Below are 21,957 nucleotides of genomic sequence, written 5' to 3' on the forward strand. Positions count from 1 at the left end.
AGTATATGGATTATATGTAGCAACAAACTGCAAATCTTTTTTTAGTTCTGTTTGAGTTCAGATTATTATGGGTTGTTCACCCTTAGCTAAATTTGACCTTGTGGGTTTATTTTTCTATAATACAGTAAAAAGTGCATACAGTAGCTTATCAAGATCAAGTCTAACTATGGAAAATATTGACTGAATTTTTAGAAGGGCAAAAACATCAGGGAATTATTTTCAATGTGATTACATTGTATTGATGTAAGGCCCAACGACAGGTTTCCGGTCGTTGGGCATTTATTTGTTAGCTGTTACCAGTGAGTTGGTCACAGGAGTAACTTCTAGTAACTAGGAACATGCATGTTGTAGTGATGTTTAAAAGCAGGTACACTGCCCTCTGCTGGCCTCTTCCTTTATGACCCTCAACATTTAGACTTGCTGAATATAAGACACTTTAGATTTCAAGTTTGATGTAATGCATACTTCATCATTATATCAGCTTGTTTGTGCTGTCTTACTTAAACTGCTTATTGACCAAGTACAGACTGTTTAATATTTCTACTTCCATTTGTGGGTCATAAGAATAAAGGGCAGAGATGGAGGATTATTCAAATTCAGTTTTTAAAGAAGGCTGCACAGTGGCGCAGTTGATTGCAAGAAGGTCCTGGGTTCAATTCCCGGCCAGGGGTCTTTCTGCCTGGAGTTTGCATGTTCTCCCTGTGCACTGGATACTCCGGCTTTCTCCCACTGTCCAAAAACATGACTGTTAAGTAAATTGGTCTCTCTAAATTCTCCCTAGGTGTGAGTGTGTGTGTATGGTTGTTTGTCCTGTCTGTCTCTGTGTTGCAGACTGGCAACCTGTTCGCTGGAGATAGGCACCAGCACCCTTCCCGACCCCACTAGGGAGAAGGGTGTACAGAAAATGGATGGACTTTTTAAAGAGCTTATTTCACTGATCCCAGGTTATGAACCTTTATAGTTGAATCTTACTAAAACCAAATCCATCAAAATGCAACAAATCCTTTATCTGCTATTTAAACTATTTCTTTATCTGTAAATTGTATTTGGAAATGTTTTACCTTAAATTTCCTTCCACATACATCTTTTCTAATTTGCCTGTGCTTGTAACCGTTCTTTGGAACCTAGCCTGTGGTTCTTACTATTATTGCTCAGATTTTTGCCTACAACACAGGTTTCCGGTCATTGGGCATTTATTTGTTAGCTGTAAAATGGGACTGTCATGTTCCGGGTCAAATTGACCCGTTTTAAAGTTTAAACATTTTTTAAAAGTAGTTGGAAGTATTTTTTTTGCATGAAACTTTTTCTATTTGTATTAATAGGTGCACTCTACATATAAATTAAAAATGTATTCATTTTACACATTTGTACCAACCCCTACGTCTACTTTTTACATAGATACTGTTTGGGTCAATTTGACCCGGCAGTCAGGTTAAACTGCAAAAACAGATACAAAAATGTCCAATTCTATATGTTTCCTTGCAGCCATGAACCATATTTCACCACACACACAAACACACCCCACGACACATATACATGCACACTCCGACACACACAAGTCCACTTTCTCACTACTCTCTTTACTTCACTAGGAAGCAGGTGTTCACACAACTTTTGACGGGAATCTTTTCTGTTCCCGTGGACAAACTCCACCCACACTGAGTGGACACTCAGGAGAAGTGGAGGAAAACATAAATACTCTCTGTATGACTCATTTATCTTGATTTTAATCAGTGGATCAATTCGGCCCTGTGTGTCTCAAATTCAATTATAAAGATCACCCATTGGAAAAAAATAAATAAATGTAATATAAAAAAAAATACCAAAGATCAATTTAAAGAAAATTATAGTTTTTTTGTGTCTAGGTTTTTTTCAGTGGACATTTAAAATGTTCAAATGAGTAAATGTTGTCGTCATTGATCCTTAATTTCTGAGAAATAAAAAAACATCATTGCACATATATTGATTGAAATGGTTAGTATTAACAAAAGAAAATGGCTCATTTGTAATATTCTTGTCTTTTAAATACTCTGATTAAAAAGCTTAACTTGAATAAATATCCCCTTGAGAAAAGAAAGTAGGCAGTTCCTGTTCCATTTATTGGACATGGTTTATAAATAGACACACACACACACACACACACACACACATATATATATGTTGAAAGTATAAAAAATACAAGATTACAGGATTTTCTAAACATTTTAGTGAGGTCTCTTATTGTTTAACATGATAAATAGAAATGAAGAAAACAAATCTTGCACAGCATTGTATCACTTTCACGGGCTCATTCATCAAGCATGTTGCAGTTACTAACATGTTAAAATGAGATTGGAGAAGAAAAATCAAATAACATGCAGCCAGTCAACTTTTCAAGATTTTTTTTTACAGTACTTTATCTTAAAAGTAACTTTTTTAAAAAATATATATATATATGTGTAAGCCTCAAGTTTCATTGTACTTTGTTGCACAGATTCTGAGGACTGAGAAAGATATATCGCTAAAGGACAACAAATTGATCCACCTTCATTTGTGATTAATAAGAAATTTACATATTTGTGATATACTGCGACTTATATGTTTTTGTGGTGTCAGGTAAACCATATTTAGATAGACTATTAGCACTCAAACATACAATAAATTCAAGCCACACCCTTCTTTCCATTCACCTCTAGGATAAAAGAGGTGAATGGAATTCACCTCTTTTATCTTTTAGGATGCTACAAATACACAATTGACAGAAAAAATGAGGCAATATGGCTAAGTGGTATTATTAAACTTTCTACATTTTTGTACCTAATAAACAAATTAAAGACTCTGATTCGCTAAAACTAATAAGGATATCATACATGTAATAAACCTAGATCGGCACAAATTCACAGCTAACTACTTCTGTCCCTATTTCAGAAGTCTACCTTACAGTTACCGTGCCAAAATCTGGCTCACTTTGTTCAAAGGACAATAACTCCTATAGATTTTGTGAAAATATCCAAAAAGACAACTCATAAAATTGTATTTCAAAGAAGTTGCATTACATGTTGGTATTTGACCAAGTTGAGTTTTTAGATAACTTTCACTATTCACAGTGTTTAAACTGAAGAGTACAGGCCAACACCTCTAGTGGGGCTTGTAACTGGCACCATTTTAACATCCATTCTGAAGGTTTTCAAGTCCAGGATTGATCTGCTAATTCTGCAGAGCAGAATAAAGAAATGTTATGCTGATGTGAACTTCTCTAAGTATGCCTTTAGACAGAAGAGTCCATGTTTTCAATAGAGTACTTTTTCAAATCAGTATAAAATGTTGTGCCTTTTGTACTAGATATCTTAAACAGCACAAGATGTTTCTTTCTCGGTCATCCTTTATGTCTAATAAGAATTTACACTTCCATCAAAATCATTACTTTTCACACCAGTCTCTAAAGTCTCTATATATTTCTATAATAATATGTATGTATCATACATAATATAGCAGATGCTACACCTGCAGGAATGTGGTACTTAATTGATGAAATAACCTTGCATAGAAAGTGTTTGCGTTGCTAAGAAAATAATGTTTCTTATTTCCAGCATGTCATACCATAAAAGTTAAATATGAAAATATTTATGTCGTACTCACATAATAACCACTATTTACTTATCTGAGATATTAAAAAAACAATATGTGAGTTTAGCAGTCCCAACCAAGGGGAATGTTTTGTAACAGTAGAAACCAGGAAATGACTTGTGGATGACTTAAAAGCATTTTATAGTGTTAAAATAAATAACTAATATATTGTACTTCTACACCTGATGAGAAATATTTTAATAATAAAGAATACTGACCAAGCAGGCATGAATGTATGTAATTTCTACAGTTGCACTACACACAACTGTATACAGCTAGACCAATAGAAATATGTGCAAGAATTTGTATGTATTTCTATACACATCTATTTTCAACAAAAGGTGCCCTTAAATGATGTCATCAAGCAGATGTGGTGCACCAACCCAGTCCAGTGTTCTGGGCTCAGAGGCAGCCATGATCATGCACATAAACTGTTTGCCAGTCCTCTTATCAATTGGATAAATAGTTGTAGGTGTGAACCTTCTGTTGCTTTCCACAAATTCACAAAGCTGTTGATACACATTTGGGTATTCATGGCGTAGAAAAACTCCTCTCATTCTCAGTTCCCGTTGTATATTGATGAAACAGATTTCTCGTGCCTTCCGACCTTCCTCTCCTTCCATGTCAATATCAGCCGTTCCTGGAGGTGGTGTAAGGATCAGTGTTTCCATGTCATTCTCTTTCTTGTGAACCTTTCTCTCAGGACTAAAAGAAGCCAATGCAATTTTTGCATATTTTCTAACTGTAGGAGCTTGATTCCTTGGCGATGGCCCATCGGGCAGCTGGTCACCCACAGCAATGGATACATTCAAGATGAAACATTCGTTTGGGTCATATTCTTTACCAGCTTCTTGCAGCTCATTACAGTATTCCCCCAGGTTGTCCTTGAAGCTTTCAAGCTCCCGAAGAGACAGGTATGTAGGAGACATTGGTAAACTATTCAGGCCATACTGTAGGAAGCTACAAGATGAAGAAGGATTTGGAAAGCCAAGGAAGAGGACCCCCCTACCTCGAGAAAGGTAGCCAACCTTGGCAACACGGGAGAAGGCTTTGTGGACTTCAACAGTCTCCCGGCAGTGTTTTATAATATGCCGGCATGTGCTTCCAATTCTTCCATATAAGCAGCTTTCTTTATGTATGTCCCAATCCTCTCTACGGCAGTTCCGAGAACAGTAGTAGGTGTAACAGCTGTGGCAGGATTTAAAATAAAGACAAGCATTGAATAAGGTCTCTGTTCTCCGGCACTTATTGTTGGAGCACATCATTGTATCATCCTCATCTGGACTTTGATCTGGAGAGCATTCCTCTGCGGTCTTCATTGCATCACTTGGCCCATCCATGTCACGAAAAACATCTGGATTAATTTTGATTGAAGTTGGCTGCTTATCCAGAGGCAGTGGTTCATCTGTATCTGGCTTTGAGCATTTTCTGGACAGAGATACTGCTTCTTCCTCATCAATTAACTTCTTTAATTGGTCCAAAATCTCCTCACTTGTTCGTCTACTGGGTGGCTTGTAGTCAGTCACAAGATCTGCTAGGAGCTCATCAAGCTGCTCAAGGCTTTGCTGAAGTGAGGCATTATCATGTGTCTTTTCTTTGGTTGAGCTATCAAAGTCATGTAATTCTAGACCCTCAGCGTTTCTAGAGTCAAGAATATCCCAACTTGCAGACCGTCCTTCAGCCTTGTTAAGATTTCCTGGCCTAATGTCATTATCAGTGATTGTTATTTCAGGAGTAACAAACCAAAGTTTGCTTGTGGGACTTTTTGACGTCTCTGTTGGACTTTTGTCAATAAGTGAATTATCAGACACTGATAAGGCTGCATAGCGTCTTGGTGAACTGGAAAGATTGACTACCACTGGTTTTGGTTTGTCACCTGTGGCCGTAGGCGGCTTCCTGGAGTCCAAAAGATCATCGTAGCTCTGACCTCTCTGTACAGGAAGAGGTTGTTCTCTTTCTACACGTGAGTTGAGAATGTTGTCCCAAGACCTGGAATAAGATTTGGAATCTGTACCTATTTTTTGAGGTTCTACACATGGATTGGTATACCATGGAGTTAGTACAGGCTCTTGCCGGACTCTGGTTGGAGTGATCTGCGACACATAGGAGGCTGGATTAGTAGAATAACCAGATGCATCAGAGCCATACCAGTCATCAGTTTGTGGTTGAGTGACTCTAGCATGTCTTCGACCTTCAGTATAGTATGCCCTTGCTGGAACATGGTGCTCTGGGGGGACTGCAAACATATCACTGGAATAATAAAATCGTGGTGGTGCTGTCTGAATTTGATAAGTTCTTGGATCATCACCATACAATATACTTGTGGGGGGTGTGCTTATGATGTATGGCCCTGGTTCATTTTCAGCATATGGTTTGGGATATCCTGACTGCACAGAGTAAGGGTGGGGCTCCATTTCAGAATAATATGGCCTAGTAGCTACAGCATGCACTATTCGAGTCCTTGGATCTTGCACATACTGTACTTTGGGACTGTATGTTTTACCTGGTGTGTAGTGCTCATCATGAAAAAAAGATCCTGGTTTTGGAGCAGGAGCAGTCACATATCTGGCTACATCATCTGCATAAAAGAAATTAGTTGGCACATTAGGACTGGAATGAGCTCTATGTTCTCTACCATAATAATCACTAGCAGAAGGCATTCTTTGTAATGGAAGCTCCATGTGTTGTAGGTAAGTATTTGGCATGCTTCGGGAATATTGATAAGCTTGCCTACTTTCTGCACCCATTGAGTCAGTGGGAGTTGGAGTTCTGGAGTAGGAGAAATGACGTGGCACAGTCAGACTTCTCCCAGTACTGTGATGCCTCTGCCAGGGTATTTCCATTGCAGATGTTGTCTGTTTTCGACCTGAATGATGTAATGCTGCATCATCGGGCTTGATGTCCACTCGACACCTAACATGGGGGCTAGTTGCTGATTTATCTAGACTTCCATCCTCAAATTTATCAGAAGCATAGTGTGGTGAATATCTACTGCTGTCACCAATTTGAGGCTGCAGCTTAATGGGATGTACTTCATGCATATGAGTCCTTGTTGCTACATAAGATGACTCTCTAAGTGGGGATGCTTCAGCTCTCCAGCGAGAATCTTTTGGAACCCTTTGGGACTCTCTTCCTTTCCTTCCTGATGATGAGTAACCTTCAAAAGTCACAGGAGTGAGGCCAGTCTGAACACGAGAGGCACTTTTTGACCTGGTCCTTCTTTTATTTTCAGGGACAACTACCTCACTTGCCCTTTCTGCAGCCACTGATTGAGGAGTTAATCTGTGACTGAAAATGTCTGGAGCAGAAAAACGGTATCTCTGGTGGCAACCCAGGGCATTCCAAGCAACATCTGGGTTGGCTGCATGCCTATCAGCTTTTCTGTGTGGGGACTCCATTGAGGACTTGTGTGATTTTGGGTACTCCAATGACTTATAGTCAAAGGTTTGACAGTGCCTCTTATTAACTTTGCTTTGACTGTCCTCCACTGTAATGCAATTTATAAAATCACATTGTTTGGAGGGTTGCAAAGATTTGTAGTGGGTAGATATAGGAATCACTTTTATGTCTTGATGCACAGTTGATACCAGTATATCAGGTGGATCTGTGCGTGTCATCTTAAAGGGATTCCTTTAGTTTTCTCCATGAAGTTGCCTCAATATTGTGGTAACCTAAGGAGGCAAACAAACAGACAATCATTTTTCTTTCTGTTTACGTTAGATAAAGGACATGTATTAAAAGACATAAACATGCTTTTAAATGTATTAAAAGACATTTTTTATGCTTTTTATTAAAACATAAAAAATAAATTTGTGACAAAGTGAACGATGTGAAAAAGTGATTGCTCAATCAAGAAACTGTGGTGAAATTTCCCAGGAGTGACTAGCAGACCAAAATTACCCCAAGAGTACAGCAGCGACTGCAGGCCTCACTTGCGCCAGTTAAGTTCAGAGATAATGCCTCCATCATAAGAGACTGGACAAAAATAACCCCATGGGACAGTGGTAAAATGAAAACCACCACTGAGCGTAAAACAGAAAGACCCCATTAAAGCTCTTCTCATTTTTTCAGAAAGATCTTGATGATCTAAAATAAAACAACCTCTTTTTAAGAACTGAAAAGGATGCAAATCCTGAAATCACTGGCTATCCACAAATCAGGAGAAAAACAGTTTAGAACAAAAATGGCAGAGAAACCCTACCAGCTTCCACTGTGAATACAGACACCATTGTAGTTGGATACTTAATTCCTCATAATATTGCTCATTTAATCATCATTTAAAGATCATTTAAGTCACCACAGACGACAGTCAGCAGACAGACAAGATCATTGCAGATCAACGCCCAGGGAAAAGGGTCCTAACATCTCTTGCATGGAGCTCTTTATGGAGTGGCTGACGAGCTCCAATACATTTTCAACTGAGGTAGCCAGGTAGCGCTGAAACACGAAGAGAGAGGGAGCTCATGAGGAGAGCTCCTACAGGTCAGTAACCAGAACTCACAACCACAGTAATATTTCGGTCAGTGAGCAATAAAAGCAGTTTATCATGATCTACGTATTGTCGAGATTGCACTGCAACACAGAAATACTGGAACTAGATCCCCACCCCCAGGAAAACCTAATTCTGCTTCTGTTTTTTAAACTCTACAGTTAGACAAATCCCTCTTAGCATTTTATCAAAACATAACAATATATTATTTACATATAAAATTACCTTTTATATTTTGATGCTGTTTGTAACATGCTAAACTGGATACAAAGAGAAGATTTGCATAAACCGACGAGTCACCTTCAAGAGTTGGGTACTTTATATATGAAAACTTGTGCAACTTGTGTTAGTCAAATTCTTCCTATTTATAGCATGCTACATCTCATTGTTTTACTCAAAATAAAGACTAGTATTAGAATTAGATTGTGTTTCAGGCAGAAAGCTGTGCTTTGTTGGTGCTTGTTGACCCACAACTCTACAAAGAAAAAAGCTTTCAAGAGAGGATCCAGTTATTGGTTCTTTGAGTCCTGGGGAGGATATGAAACTGTGTTATTCTGGTTCCATGAGCCTGAAGAAAATGAGTCTGACATAGTAAGCATAGTGTACAAGAAGTTAGAGTGACATAAATTCTGTATACTGCACTGCACTGAAGTATGTTTTTGTGTTCCTGGAAACAATGTTTTTCATAGTAGCAAATCTAGTAGATGCTTAACAATTGTTGCTAATAATAATAATTATTATTATTAATAATAATAATAATAAAAGTTGCCTACCACTCTGCGTATTGATGTATAAATGTGTGTGTGTTTCTGAATGTGATTCTAGTGTCAAGCGCTTTAAGTAATCAAAATGATTGGAAAAGCGCTATATATGTTTAGTCCATTTACCAATTTATGAATAACAACAATAATTGTTGTTAATAATTGTAGCTCACATTATGTGTACTAAGAATTAGTTGTGACCCATAATATTCACATGTACTAATTTATTTTAATTTATTAATCTATTAATTTAATTATTTTAATATATTTCTTTGATTGAAATATATTCAATCAAAGAATGATTACAAAAAAAACAGCTCAGATTCAAATGACCATAAATCATCTGGTCTTGAAGCCCATAGGAGATGTGATGCCAAACACAAATGTTGTGTCCTTTACCTTTGCTTATGCCAAATTCTAATTTAAGACAAGAATCTTGTTCAAACTTTGGAAGTCTGATTTTTATTTAGAAAATGAATAATTAAAAAAATAAGAATCACCCTTTTCTTAAGCTGCAGTCACATTGTTTTTGATTTTGGCATGTGTACTGGCATATCAAGAAGCATTTCTTTTATAGGTACAGGTGTAAAACATTGGGCATGTTTTGTGAACTATTATGTATGTGAACTATTTTTATAGTTTACAATCTTACCCTCATATATAACATGTGTAATGGGACAATGACCACCCAAAATTGACTGGCCACTTTTGCTTTCAGATTGACTTCCTGTTTGCCTTAGACACAATCTGGATGCTAAAGGCAGTGCTTCGACCGTCATTGCTGAATTCTGTTTTATTCTTCTTCTTTCACTTCACACAGTGAAAATACACCAAAACTACTCTGTAAGATGTTTACCTCCTATTGGACCAGTAGATAGCACTGTTTTGCAGTTTGTATGCCCCATTCTAATAGTTGTAATGTTCTATCAGCCGAGGTTTAGATTGGCAGGATGCCAACCCCACTGGGGTTGTGGGATTAGGTCATTAGAGGACCGTAATATCTTACTAACTCCAGGGTTTAGGAGTTTTATTTTGCTTTTGTTTGAATAATATTCAGTGCATGTTGCTTGTTGACTCATAAAGAAGCTCAGAGAATAAAGTGAGTCCAACCAAAATTAAAGGTAGAGAAACTATTCTTTGTTCATAAAGTGTGGGTATTCAGAGGGCAAAGGTGAAACAATTCTATGTTAAATTCCATATATATTTGTACTGGTAAAATCGGTATACACTTGGATGTTTAACACGCAACTTAATGCAGTAAAGCTTTAAAACAGTTGATTTAGCCTATCTAGTACACTATACCTTGGTTATTTTCATTGAGTGAAGGACGGTAATGTGAAAAAAGTAATGTGTAAAGTTAATTATTACTGGTGAGAAAAGTAAACAAGGTTTATTAAACAAAAGTAATGTAAAGCATTAATATTGTACAATATAAAAGGTTTGTTGGTTAACAAAAAAATGAGATGCAATCTGGATGCTAAAGGCAACGCTTTGGCCATCATTACTGATTCCTGTTTTATTTTTCTTCAAATTATGATCATCACTGTTGCAGCAGTCCTGACACTGTTGTCAGGACTATTTTATTGAAAATGATATGGTAATAAATAATATGTCTAAAATAGTTAATAAATTCAACAATTTCTTTGTTCTTTCTTGTTGGTCCAAAACTAGTAGAAGAAATACAAGATCCTGTGAATGTTAATATTGTAATAGAAAGAAATGTCTATACAATATTTGTTAAACCAGTTAATGAAAGTGAAGTTATATTGTTAACGCTGAAAAAACATCCTCTGATTATGACATTGACATGCTATTGGTAAAAAAAAAAAAGTAATTGAGAGGATTTCTAACATTCTTACTCATATTTAGAATTTATCTTTATTAACTGGTCAGTTTCCCAATAGTATGAAAATTGCTAAAGTTATTTACACTGTATCCGGAGATAAAAACCACTTCACAAATTACCACCTTGTTTCTCTTTTTCTACAATTTTCCAAAATCCTGGAAAAGCTATTCAACAGCAGACTGGACTGGGCTTCATGGGAGGACAAGTGGAGGTGGCTGAGGAATATAAATACCTTGGTGTTCATTTGGACAACAGACTGGATTGGTAACAGTTCCAGTAACAAGCCACACCATTCAGTTTATAAAACTCCTGAAAACTGAACTGAGGCCAGGTGAGTTTAGAGCACCTGAGTGAAGTTGGCCCCCCCACCTTCTTCAAATTAGACAAAATTGGTGTCAATCAACTCAGCTACGTTTGTGCTGGTTTGTGCAGCAAAAATTTTCGTTTGTGCCGCTATCATTTTAAAGATATAAAGAAATGTTTTTAGAGGTCATCAAAGGTCAACCAGCCCCCCACCTTCTTCAAATCAGACGAAATGGGTGTCAATCAACTCGGCTACGTTTGTGCTGGTTTGTGCAGCAAAGATTTTTGTTTGTGCTGCTTCAGTTTTGAAGATATTAAGGAAAGGGTAAAGGTCAAAAGGTCAACCAGCCCCCCCACCTTCTTCAAATCAGACGAAATGGGTGTCAATCAACTCGGCTACATTTGTGCTGGTTTGTGCAGCAAAGATTTTCATTTGTGCAGCTATCATTTTAAAGATATTAAGAGGGCTGGTTGACCTTTGATGACCTCTAAAACATTTCTTAATATCTTTAAAATGATAGCAGCACAAATGAAAATCTTTGCTGCACAAACCAGCACAAACGTAGCCGAGTTGATTGACACCAATTTTGTCTAATTTGAAGAAGGTGGGGGGGCCAACTTCACTCAGGTGTTTAGAGCGCCTGTTACAGTTCATATGCTGACAAAAGTCAGAGTGGAAACAATTTAGTTCATGGGCTGCAGGAAGCCTCCCACCAGCCTGGTGGGGAAACCAAATCTTAACACCACAGGTGAAATCCTTTAGGCTCTTGGACCTGATTCTTCAGCTCACCATCGAACCTGGCCTGTACAATAAAGCAGGACCAGTCTCAAATATATATATAATCAAACATTCCAGTGTGCACACAAAAAATATAATCGGCACTCATTGCACTATGAATAATCCTAATCAATGCATTTCTAAGTACAAATTTTCTAGATAAATCTTATTCATAAAAAGTCAATAAATATGCTCCATACAAACAACAAACAATGCAAAAATCATCTAGATAAGCAAATACTTTTAATATTTAAGGCATCTCATTGTTCTCCAATTTGTTTGTTCAGAGTCGCAATAGAGCATCCAAATTGATATCAATTAACGCCAAGTCTTCATAAAATGACTCACCAATTCCGCAGTTCATAAGGCATACAAGCGGTTTTGTGTTTCTCTTATCCCTCAGCTTACGACCGGAGACTCCTAAAGTTAGTACAATTTTATCAGCATCATACAAGATTAAAGAAAAACAGAATGTTGCGCTTAACCGACCTGCAGCTCTGCTCTCCCAAACTTGTTCTAATCCTCCATGCTTTTTGCTCCAGCTAATATACCCAACAAATGAGCTGACGGTGGTACATGTGACTCAGACGCTCAACAATGATTGGCTGTTTAGTAAATCTCGCGAGAATTGCAACTACCGCGAGATTTTGGAGGGCAATAGTAGCGAACCAAAAAATGGAACTCAACATTTCACTTGGGTTACATATGGTATTAAATGCTGAGCTGAAGTCCACAAAGAGCATTCTGACGTAGCTCCCCTGCTTCTCTAAGTGGGTCAGGGCAGCATGAAGTGCAGTGGATACAGCGTCCTCTGTGGACCTCTTTGCTTTGTAGGCAAATTGGAGAGGGTCCAGCTCAGCAGGCAGGCCAGCGAGGATGTGACTCCGCACCAGTCTCTCGAAGCACTTCATGATGATCGGTGTGAGTGCCACTGGACGGTAGTCGTTCAGGGTGTTGATGTTGGTTCTTTTCGGCAGGGGGACAATGGTAGAGGACTTTAGGCAGGGAGGGACAGTGGCTTGAGACAGGGACTGGTTAAAAATCTTTGTGAAGATTCCAGCCAGTTGGTCTGCACAGTCTTTAAGCACCCGTCCCGACACACCGTCAGGTCCCGCAGCCTTCCTTGGGTTCACCTTCCTCATCACCTCACTCTCCTCTACTCCTCTACACTCTCCTCCACATATCATTTGATTTGAAGATATTATTCTAGGAAAAAATCTGGTGGGTGTGGCAAAATACTTTCACAGCAGCCCACAGAGGCATTAAAACAATCAGCCTCAAGTTTTCATCAAGGATAATGAAATTTGGTACACATATCTCAAGACCTGCAAAGAAGTCTCTTGAAGCCATGATCCAAATCTGGCCATTTTGATCCTCTAATACAGTTTACTTTTCCTACAGATTCCCATTTAAAGACTTAAAAATTACTCAAACGCTAATAATCAAAAGCTATCAAAAACGTTTTAGTAGTTTTTATCCATCCATCCATCCATCCATCTTCTTCCGCTTATCCGAGGTCGGGTCGCGGGGGAAGGGAGGCCCAGACTTCCCTCTCCCCGGCCACTTCTTCCAGCTCTTCCGGGGGAATCCCGAGGCGTTCCCAGGCCAGCCGAGAGACATAGTCCCTCCAGCGTCTCCTGGGTCTTCCCCGGGGCCTCCTCCCGGTGGGACGTGCCCAGAACACCTCACCAGGGAGGCGTCCAGGAGGCATCCTGACCAGATGCCCGACCCACCTCAACTGGCTCCTCTCGATGTGAAGGAGCAGCGGCTCTACTCTGAGTCCCTGACTGAGCTTCTCACCCTATCTCTAAGGGAGAGCCCAGCCACCCTACGGAGAAAACCCATTTCGGCCGCTTGTATCCGCGATCTCGTTCTTTCGGTCATGACCCAAAGCTCATGACCATAGATGAGGGTGGGAACATAGATCGACCGGTAAATCGAGAGCTTCGTTTTCTGGCTCAGCTCTTTCTTCACCACAACGGACCGGTACAACGCCCGCATAACGGCAGACGCTGCACCAATCCACCTGTCGACCTCCCGCTCCCTTCTTCCCCCATTCGTGAACAAGATCCCGAGATACTTGAACTCCTCCACTTGGGGCAGGACACCCCCCCTGACCCGGAGAAGGCACTCTACCCTTTTCCGGCTCAAGACCATGGCCTCGGATTTGGAGGCACTGATCCCCATCCCGGCCGCTTCACACTCGGCTGCAAACCGCTCCAGCGAGAGCTGCAGATCACAATCTGATGAAGCCAAAAGGACCACATCGTCTGCAAAAAGCAGAGATGAGATCCTAAAGCCACCAAATCGGATCCCCTCAACACCTTGGCTGCGCCTAGAAATTCTGTCCATGAAAGTGATGAACAGAATCGGTGACAAAGGGCAGCCCTGGCAGAGTCCAACTCTCACCGGGAACGAGCCCGACTTACTGCCGGCAATGCGGACCAGACTCTGACACCGGTCATACAGGGACCTGACAGCCCGTACCAAAGGGCCCGGTACCCCATACTCCCGGAGAACCCCCCACAGGGCTCCCCGAGGGACACGGTCGAACGCCTTCTCCAAGTCCACAAAACACATGTAGACTGGTTGGGCGAACTCCCATGCACCCTCCAGGACTCTGCCGAGGGTGTAGAGCTGGTCCAGTGTTCCACGACCAGGACGAAAACCGCACTGCTCTTCCTGAATCCGAGGTTCGACTATCCGACGGACCCCCCTCTCCAGGACCCCCGAATAGACCTTGCCGGGGAGGCTTAAGAGTGTGACCCCTCTGTAATTGGAGCACACCCTCAGGTCCCCCTTTTTGAACAGGGGGACCACCACCCCAGTCTGCCAATCCAGGGGAACTGCCCCCGATGTCCATGCGATATTGCAGAGTCGCGTCAACCAACACAACCCTACAGCATCCAGAGCCTTAAGGAACTCTGGGCGGATCTCATCCACCCCCGGGGCCTTGCCACCGAGGAGCTTTTTAACCACCTCGGCGACCTCGTCCCCAGAGATTGGAGAGCCCAACCCAGAGTCCCCAGGCTCCGCTTCCTCAATGGAAGGCATGCTGGTGGGATTGAGGAGGTCTTCGAAGTACTCTGCCCACTGGCCCACAATGTCCCGAGTAGAGGTCAGCAGCACACCATCCCCACTATAAACAGTGTTGGTGCTGCACCGCTTCCCCCCCCTGAGACGCCGGATGGTGGACCAGAATAGCCTCGACGCCGTACGGAAGTCTTTCTCCATGGCCTCTCCAAACTCCTCCCACGCCCGAGTTTTTGCCTCAGCAACCACCCGAGCCGCATGACGCTTCACCCGCCGGTACCCATCAGCTGCTTCCGGAGTCCCACAGGCCAAAAAGGCCCGATAGGACTCCTTCTTCAGCCTGACGGCATCCCTCACCGAAGGTGTCCACCAACGGGTTCGAGGGTTGCCGCCGCGACTGGCACCGACAACCTTGCGGCCACAGCTTCGATCGGCCGCCTCGACAATGGAGGCACGGAACATGGTCCACTCAGACTCCATGTCCCCCACCTCCCCGGGACGTGTTCGAAGTTTTGCCAGAGATGGGAGTTAAAGCTCCGTCTCACAGGGGATTCCGCCAGACGTTCCCAGCAGACCCTCACAACACGTTTGGGCCTGCCAGGTCTGACCGGCTTTCTCCCCCACCACCGGAGCCAACTCACCACCAGGTAGTGGTCAGTGAACAGCTCCGCACCTCTCTTCACCCGAGTGTCCAAGACATACGGCCGCAGATCCGATGAAACGATGACAAAGTCGATCATCGAACTGCAGCCTAGGGTGTCCTGGTGCCAAGTGCACATATGGACACCCTTATGCTTGAACATGGTGTTCGTTATGGACAATCCATGGCGAGCACAGAAGTCCAGCAACAGAACACCGCTCGAGTTCAGGTCGGGCAGGCCGTTCCTCCCAACCACGCCCCTCCAGGTCTCACTGTCATTGCCCATGTGAGCGTTGAAGTCCCCCAGCAGAACAAGGGAGTCCCCAGGAGGAGCACTCTCCAGTACCCCCTCTAAGGACTCCAAAAAGGATGGGTAATCTGAACTGTCGTTCAGCCCGTAAGCACAAACGACAGTTAGAACCCGTCCCCCCACCCGTAGACGGAGGGATGCTACCGGGGTAAACCCCAACGTACAGGCGCCGAGATGGGGAGCAACAAGTATGCCCACTCCTGCTCGACGTCTCTCACCCTGGGCAACTCCAGAGTGGAAGTATGTCCAGCCCCTCTCAAGGAGACTGGTTCCAGAACCAGAGCCATGCGTCGAGGGGAGACAGACTATTTCTAGCCGGAACCTCTCGACCTCACGCACTAGCTCCGGCTCCTTCCCCACCAGAGAGGTGACATTCCACGTCCCAAGAGCCAGTTTCTGCAACTGAGGATCGGACCGCCAGGGTCCCCTCCCTTGCCCGCCACCCATCACACAGTGCACCCGACCCCTTTGGCCCCTCCCACGGGTGGTGGGCCCATGGGAGCGGGGGCCCATGTTTCCTCTTTGGGCTGAGCCCAGCCGGGCTCCATGGGTAAAAGCCCGGCCACCAGACGCTCGCCATCATGCCCCCCCTCCAGGCCTGGCTCCAGAGTGGGGCCCCGGTGACCCGCATCCGGGCGAGGGAACACCAAGTCCAAGGTTTTCCTTCGTCATTGGGGTCTTCAGGCTGCACTTTGTCTGGTCCCTCACCTAGGACCTATCTGCCTTGGGTGACCCTACCAGGGGCATGAAGCCCCAGACAGCATAGCTCCTAGGATTATTGGGACACTCAAACCCCTCCACAGTAGTTTTTACTGTGACAAATTTGCCACCTTATTTTTAAATAAAACTGTGAAAATAAGGGAAACAATAAACTCCTCTGTGACTGCTGTTGGGAAACAATTAACTATGTTTTCCCCTAAACAGAATTTACCTTTGATGACCCACTTTAACCTGATCACTCAAAAAGATTTGAGTTACACTTTACATCATATGAAATCATCCACCTGTTCCCTGGACATCATACCTACGAATTTATTCTTAAAGGTCTCAGAGGTTTTGGCTCCGGACCCTTTACAAATAATTAACAAGTCACTCTCCTCTGAAGTCTTTCCTCAGGCTCTAAAGACTGCGGTAGTTAAACCACTTCTCAAAAAGCATAATCCTGCTCATCAATTTTAAGCAATTATCGACCAATATCAAACTTACCTTTTTTGTCTAAAATACTAGAAAAAATTGTTTTTCAGCAGATAAATGGCTTTCTGGCCCTGAACAACTGTTTTGATGTCCATCAGTCAGGCTTCCGTGAACATCACAGCACTGAAACGGCTCTTGTCAAAATATTCAATGACCTTCGTCTAAACACTGACCGTAATAAAATGTCAATATTAGTTTTACTTCACTTGAGTGCTGCATTCGACACAGTCGATCATGATATTTTATTATCCCAATTAGAAAATTGGGTTGGCATTTCTGGTATAGTACTCAGCTGGCTTAAATCTTACCTGTCTAATAGAATCTTTTGTGTGTCCATAGGCAATTTTAAATCCAAACCGAATGAAATTATATATGGAGTTCCCCAAGGTTCCATCCTGGGGCCGCTTCTTTTTAATATCTATATGCTTCCATTAATTCAAATTATACGAAATAATAAGATAGAATACCACAATTATGCCGATGACACACAGCATCATAATCCTGACTGTAATCTTTCACCAGGAGAAAGTCAGGTTCAAATACTCACTAAATGTATTGAGCAGATTAATGTCTGGATGGGCCAAAATTTTCTCCAACTAAATAAAAATAAAACTGAAATATTAGTGTTTGGAATAAAAAAGCATAGATTAAATATAATCACCCACCTTCAGTCCATTGGATTAAAATGCTCTGATGAAGCTAAGAATCTGGGGGTGATCATGGATCTTGATCTGAACTTTAATAACCACATCAAATCTATCATAAAAACATCATACTACCATCTAAAAAATTGCTAAAATTACACGACTCATGTCCCCACAGGACCCTGAAAAATTAGTTCATGCCTTTGTTTTTAGTAGACTTGATTACTGAAATGGAATTTTTACTGGATTATCAAAAAAAGCAATAAGACAGCTCCAGCTTCCCCAGAATGCTGCTGCAAGAGTCCTAACTAAAACAAAAAGAGATCAACATATCAGTCCAGTTCTAAAATCTCTTCACTGGCTGCCTGTTGCTCGAAGAATAGAATTTAAAATCTCCTTAATGGTTTACAAAGCACTTCATAATAGAAACCCAGACTACATTTCTGATCTTCTTCAACCATATATACTGTAATGGTCTCGCTATCTCGTGTCTTGAACCAACGCTAACCATCAGCCAAACTCCTTTCACACGAGTCAGGATTTGTCAGCTCCTCTTTATTTTTCATGTAGAACGGAGTGAAACTGCGAAAACAAACTACTCAGAATAAGCTCAAAGCAGCTAATAGAAATGTTTCAGATACAGTTACATAAGTACCAAACAACGCTACGTAATGGTCTAAAATATCTTAACAGCCTGCTAGCAATGACGTAGCAAACAATCGACTCACTCACATTTATCTTCAGAACCAACATAAATTCAATAGACAACTCACTCAGTCTTACACGTTAACACAAACGCCCATTCTGAACTACAAGATGTCACTTACAGGCATTGCCTCGAAGAAACCGAACAGAATGCGACACCCACAACAGACACATCCGTCCATCTGCTCCACCGCTAGACAAACAAACGCACACTAAGCAACATAAAAGTAAAGCATTTCCCATTTCCCAAAACGTCCTGCAGATGGCAGCAATGTGCCATACAAAATAAAACACCCACAGTTCACAGTTTACAAGACAACTTACAGGACATATACCACTCAGACCTTTAAGATCATCATAATCAAACCTTCTAACTATTCCGAGAGTCAGAACTAAACACGGTGAAGCAGCTTTTAGTTTTTATGCTCCAACACTCTGGAATAAGCTTCCTGCTCATTGTAAGACTGCCTTGAGTTTATTTAAAACAAGGTTAAAAACCTTCTTATTTGACGTTGCCTATTCTTAAATTTTTGTTTTTTTAACTATATTCAAAATAGTAATGTTTATTTTGTTTATTTTTAATCTGTTGTATGTTGTTTTTAACTTTTTTGTAAAAGCACTTTGAATTGTCTTTGGCTGAAAGGTGCTATATAAATAAAGTTGCCTTACTATGTTAAAATTGGACAAGAATGAACTGTGTCAATCCACAAACAGACACTGTTCATGATATAAGTGAAACTGCATCTAGTAGCAGATGTCATATTCAAATCCTACAGGAAATCTTCACTAATCTTTCGCCACCAAAAAGGAAGAGACTCAAACTTCTATTAGGAAGGTCAGATTTCAGCCATTTTCAAGTCTTCACATCAAACTGGAACTGAAAAGAACTGAAAGTAATTCAGAAGGCTTGCTAAAAGTTTTAATTATTATTAGGCCCGAGCAGTTAAGTGCAGCAAATGTGTATTGCAATTTAGTGTTCATTTTTATTATGCTTCTGTCAAATTAATTGCCTTTTTGAGTCCTAAACATATATGAAAACTCACCAAACTTGGCGGACGCATAAGGCCTGGGTGAAATGTATGTATTTTAAGGTCATCACAAAAATCAGTTGAAAGAGACCGTTCCGCGGTCAATTGGACTCTCAATGAGTAGGCGGGTATAAACCCAAATGCCTAATGTGGAACCATACCAGAGATATGGCAAACATGACACACTAATATGTCTTGTGCTTATCACAGGAAGTGACTGGGTTGACAGATGTTTTTCTGTCAACCAGTCAACTGAATGTGCTATGTAACACCATAATTGTACCGTACCATTTTCTTATCAACCTACAACTGACGAGGGCCCATGAACAGTGCTGTATTGGTCGGTTGTATGGGTCATTTTTACAATGGAAACAGACAAAACAGGATACTGTACCCCACTGATCTTCAGCTGAAACAAAACAAAACATATGAAAGAGACACATTTGTAGCCTAAGGATACCTTATGGTGAAGTGACAAACACATATTAAAGGAGTTCAACAGGAGTAAAGTAGGGAATAGATCAATGGCCAGTGGAATGAAGAGAAAATTACTGACAATTGCTAAACAATTGTCAGTAATTGTTTACCAACTGTAAACAATTACTGACAATTGTTTTGTTGAACAAGCTTGCAACAAAACAAGCTTGTAGCATGTTTGTGGGAATATGTTCAAAATATTCTTTATTTGTGCGTTGATGTGTTGTTGATGTCTATAGTCACCTACCAGTATTGCATGTGTTATTATTTAAATTTTTGTTGTTTTTATTTCCTCTTAAGATATGACCAAACTGATAAGAGATTTCCAGTGAACCCTGACTGCCAAAGGCAGACATGCTTAAGACAGGAGTCAAGATATCATGATTTAATTCTTTTCAGATTTTGTTGAATGTTTTTTTTCTCCATATTTGGTTCTGACTGCTTCACCTGGCAAGAACTGGAGTAGTTACAACCTGAAAGGAAATATCCTGATTGTACTACATCTTCTAAAAGATGTAGTACAATCATGCTTTAGGCCTCATTATGCTTGAGACCTAAAGCATGAAGATATTTGTTTAAAGTCTTCATTTTGTTATCTGGTGGGATATAACGTGAAGATCTCAGTAAAAGAATCTGATACAATACTGAGAGTTTTTATTTACGCACATTTAAACCTGGGTTGTAATGATTAACCAGCAGACCCTATATTGTCAGATGGTTGAATAGCACTGGCTCCTGCCCTAATTTAATGTGAAATATTTCTGCATGGCCCTGTTCTACAGCATCCAGCCTCTGAAGAATCCAGCCTCTGCAGCAGTACTACACTGACGGCCTGCAGTCTGTGAAATAAAATAAACTTGAGCCGCCGAGCGCAGACATCGTCGTCGCATTGAGGCGCTGAGCTTGCAAACGCTGCGCGTTGGGAGTACTGCATGAATAGCCGCTGCCCGGAGCCAGAATCCTGATGAGGATGATGTCAGTGTTCTAAGATGGGAAAACAGCTAGTAATGAGCCGCCTGATTCTTCACCGCTTTACTGCATGCTCAGAGCGCAAAGCTCGACACTCACTGCACGCTGCAAATGAATTCAGACGAATAGATTGTTGCAGATTTAAGCCTGCCCAGTTCACACCGTGTTCATCATGTAATGACAGATAAATCACTGCACCAAGAATAACTAAATGCCGCAGCTGCAGAAGATGGAAAGCTTCACGTGATCAGTCACCGCACACATCACAGTGGTCTTACAGCACAAATATATATATATATATATATATATATAATGAAGCTTCAGTCTTACCGCATTAATCTCAGCTTTTGCTTGTCCATATTTTGTCAGGCCAGAGCGCAGGTGTTCTCCCAATGACGACATCTGATATGTGCACACGGTGAAACTGCAATGTGCACCTTATTAGTCAGTCAGACTCCAGGGGAGAATTCTTCCTTTCGTCCTGATCTTACATCGCTAGTGAATCTGCGCAACACAGCTGCGCAGACCCGTCGCAGCGTCCGCGTCGATGTGGCCGCAACCACAACCCTATCCTCCCCCCTTCCCTTCTTCCATTCCGCCTCCATGATAGCAGGCGCTTAGGACAGGGAAATCAGTTTTGTGTAATATTTTTTTTAGGAATGTTGACTGGTATTCTTTAAAACATCATTAAAATATGAATTACTCTTTCCATTCAGATATAAATATTTCCTTCTGTCGAACATTGGCATTTAGTCCCAGTTCCATGGAGGTCTGAAGACATGCATGGTGGTGCATGTCTTTACCATGAGAAATTTTCATTTTCTGGAATTTTAAAGGCTAATACAAAAACACTTGTACAAATAACAAGTCCGTTTCATAGACTTTTTCTAGACCAAATTTACCATAGGGATCAGGGCGGTCGGTGCTTTTTCATGGGGGCAATTAAAAAAAAGAATGAAACAAAAAACAGGACAATATTTCATCATTTACCTGTTTTTTGTTTCATTCTTTTTTTAATTGCAAAAAGCCACTTGTGTCAGCCTCTGTCTAGCCTATTGGCTTCAGGGCTGTGTCTGGTGCATTTTGTTAAAATGTTTTCCTTCATTCTTATAGCTTGATTGTCATGTTATCTAAACTGGCAATGCACATTAATAAAATAATATTGACCATAGGA

General features: G+C 41.1%; 1 protein-coding gene across 1 annotated transcript; it reads right to left on the reverse strand.

Moving 5' to 3' along the window:
- Window positions 1–2,078: 2,078 nt before the first annotated feature.
- LOC102217194 (uncharacterized protein C9orf172 homolog) lies at window positions 2,079–21,297 on the reverse strand. Its single transcript, XM_005809979.3, has 2 exons — window positions 21,114–21,297; window positions 2,079–7,277 (listed from the first exon to the last, which is right to left on the reverse strand). Exon 2 carries the CDS (start codon window positions 7,221–7,223, stop codon window positions 3,954–3,956), a length of 3,270 nt encoding a protein of 1,089 aa, XP_005810036.2. The 5' UTR covers window positions 7,224–7,277; window positions 21,114–21,297; the 3' UTR covers window positions 2,079–3,953.
- Window positions 21,298–21,957: the final 660 nt, after the last annotated feature.

Source organism: Xiphophorus maculatus, chromosome 8, assembly GCF_002775205.1.
Source record: "Xiphophorus maculatus strain JP 163 A chromosome 8, X_maculatus-5.0-male, whole genome shotgun sequence".
NCBI classification, from domain to species: domain Eukaryota; kingdom Metazoa; phylum Chordata; class Actinopteri; order Cyprinodontiformes; family Poeciliidae; genus Xiphophorus; species Xiphophorus maculatus.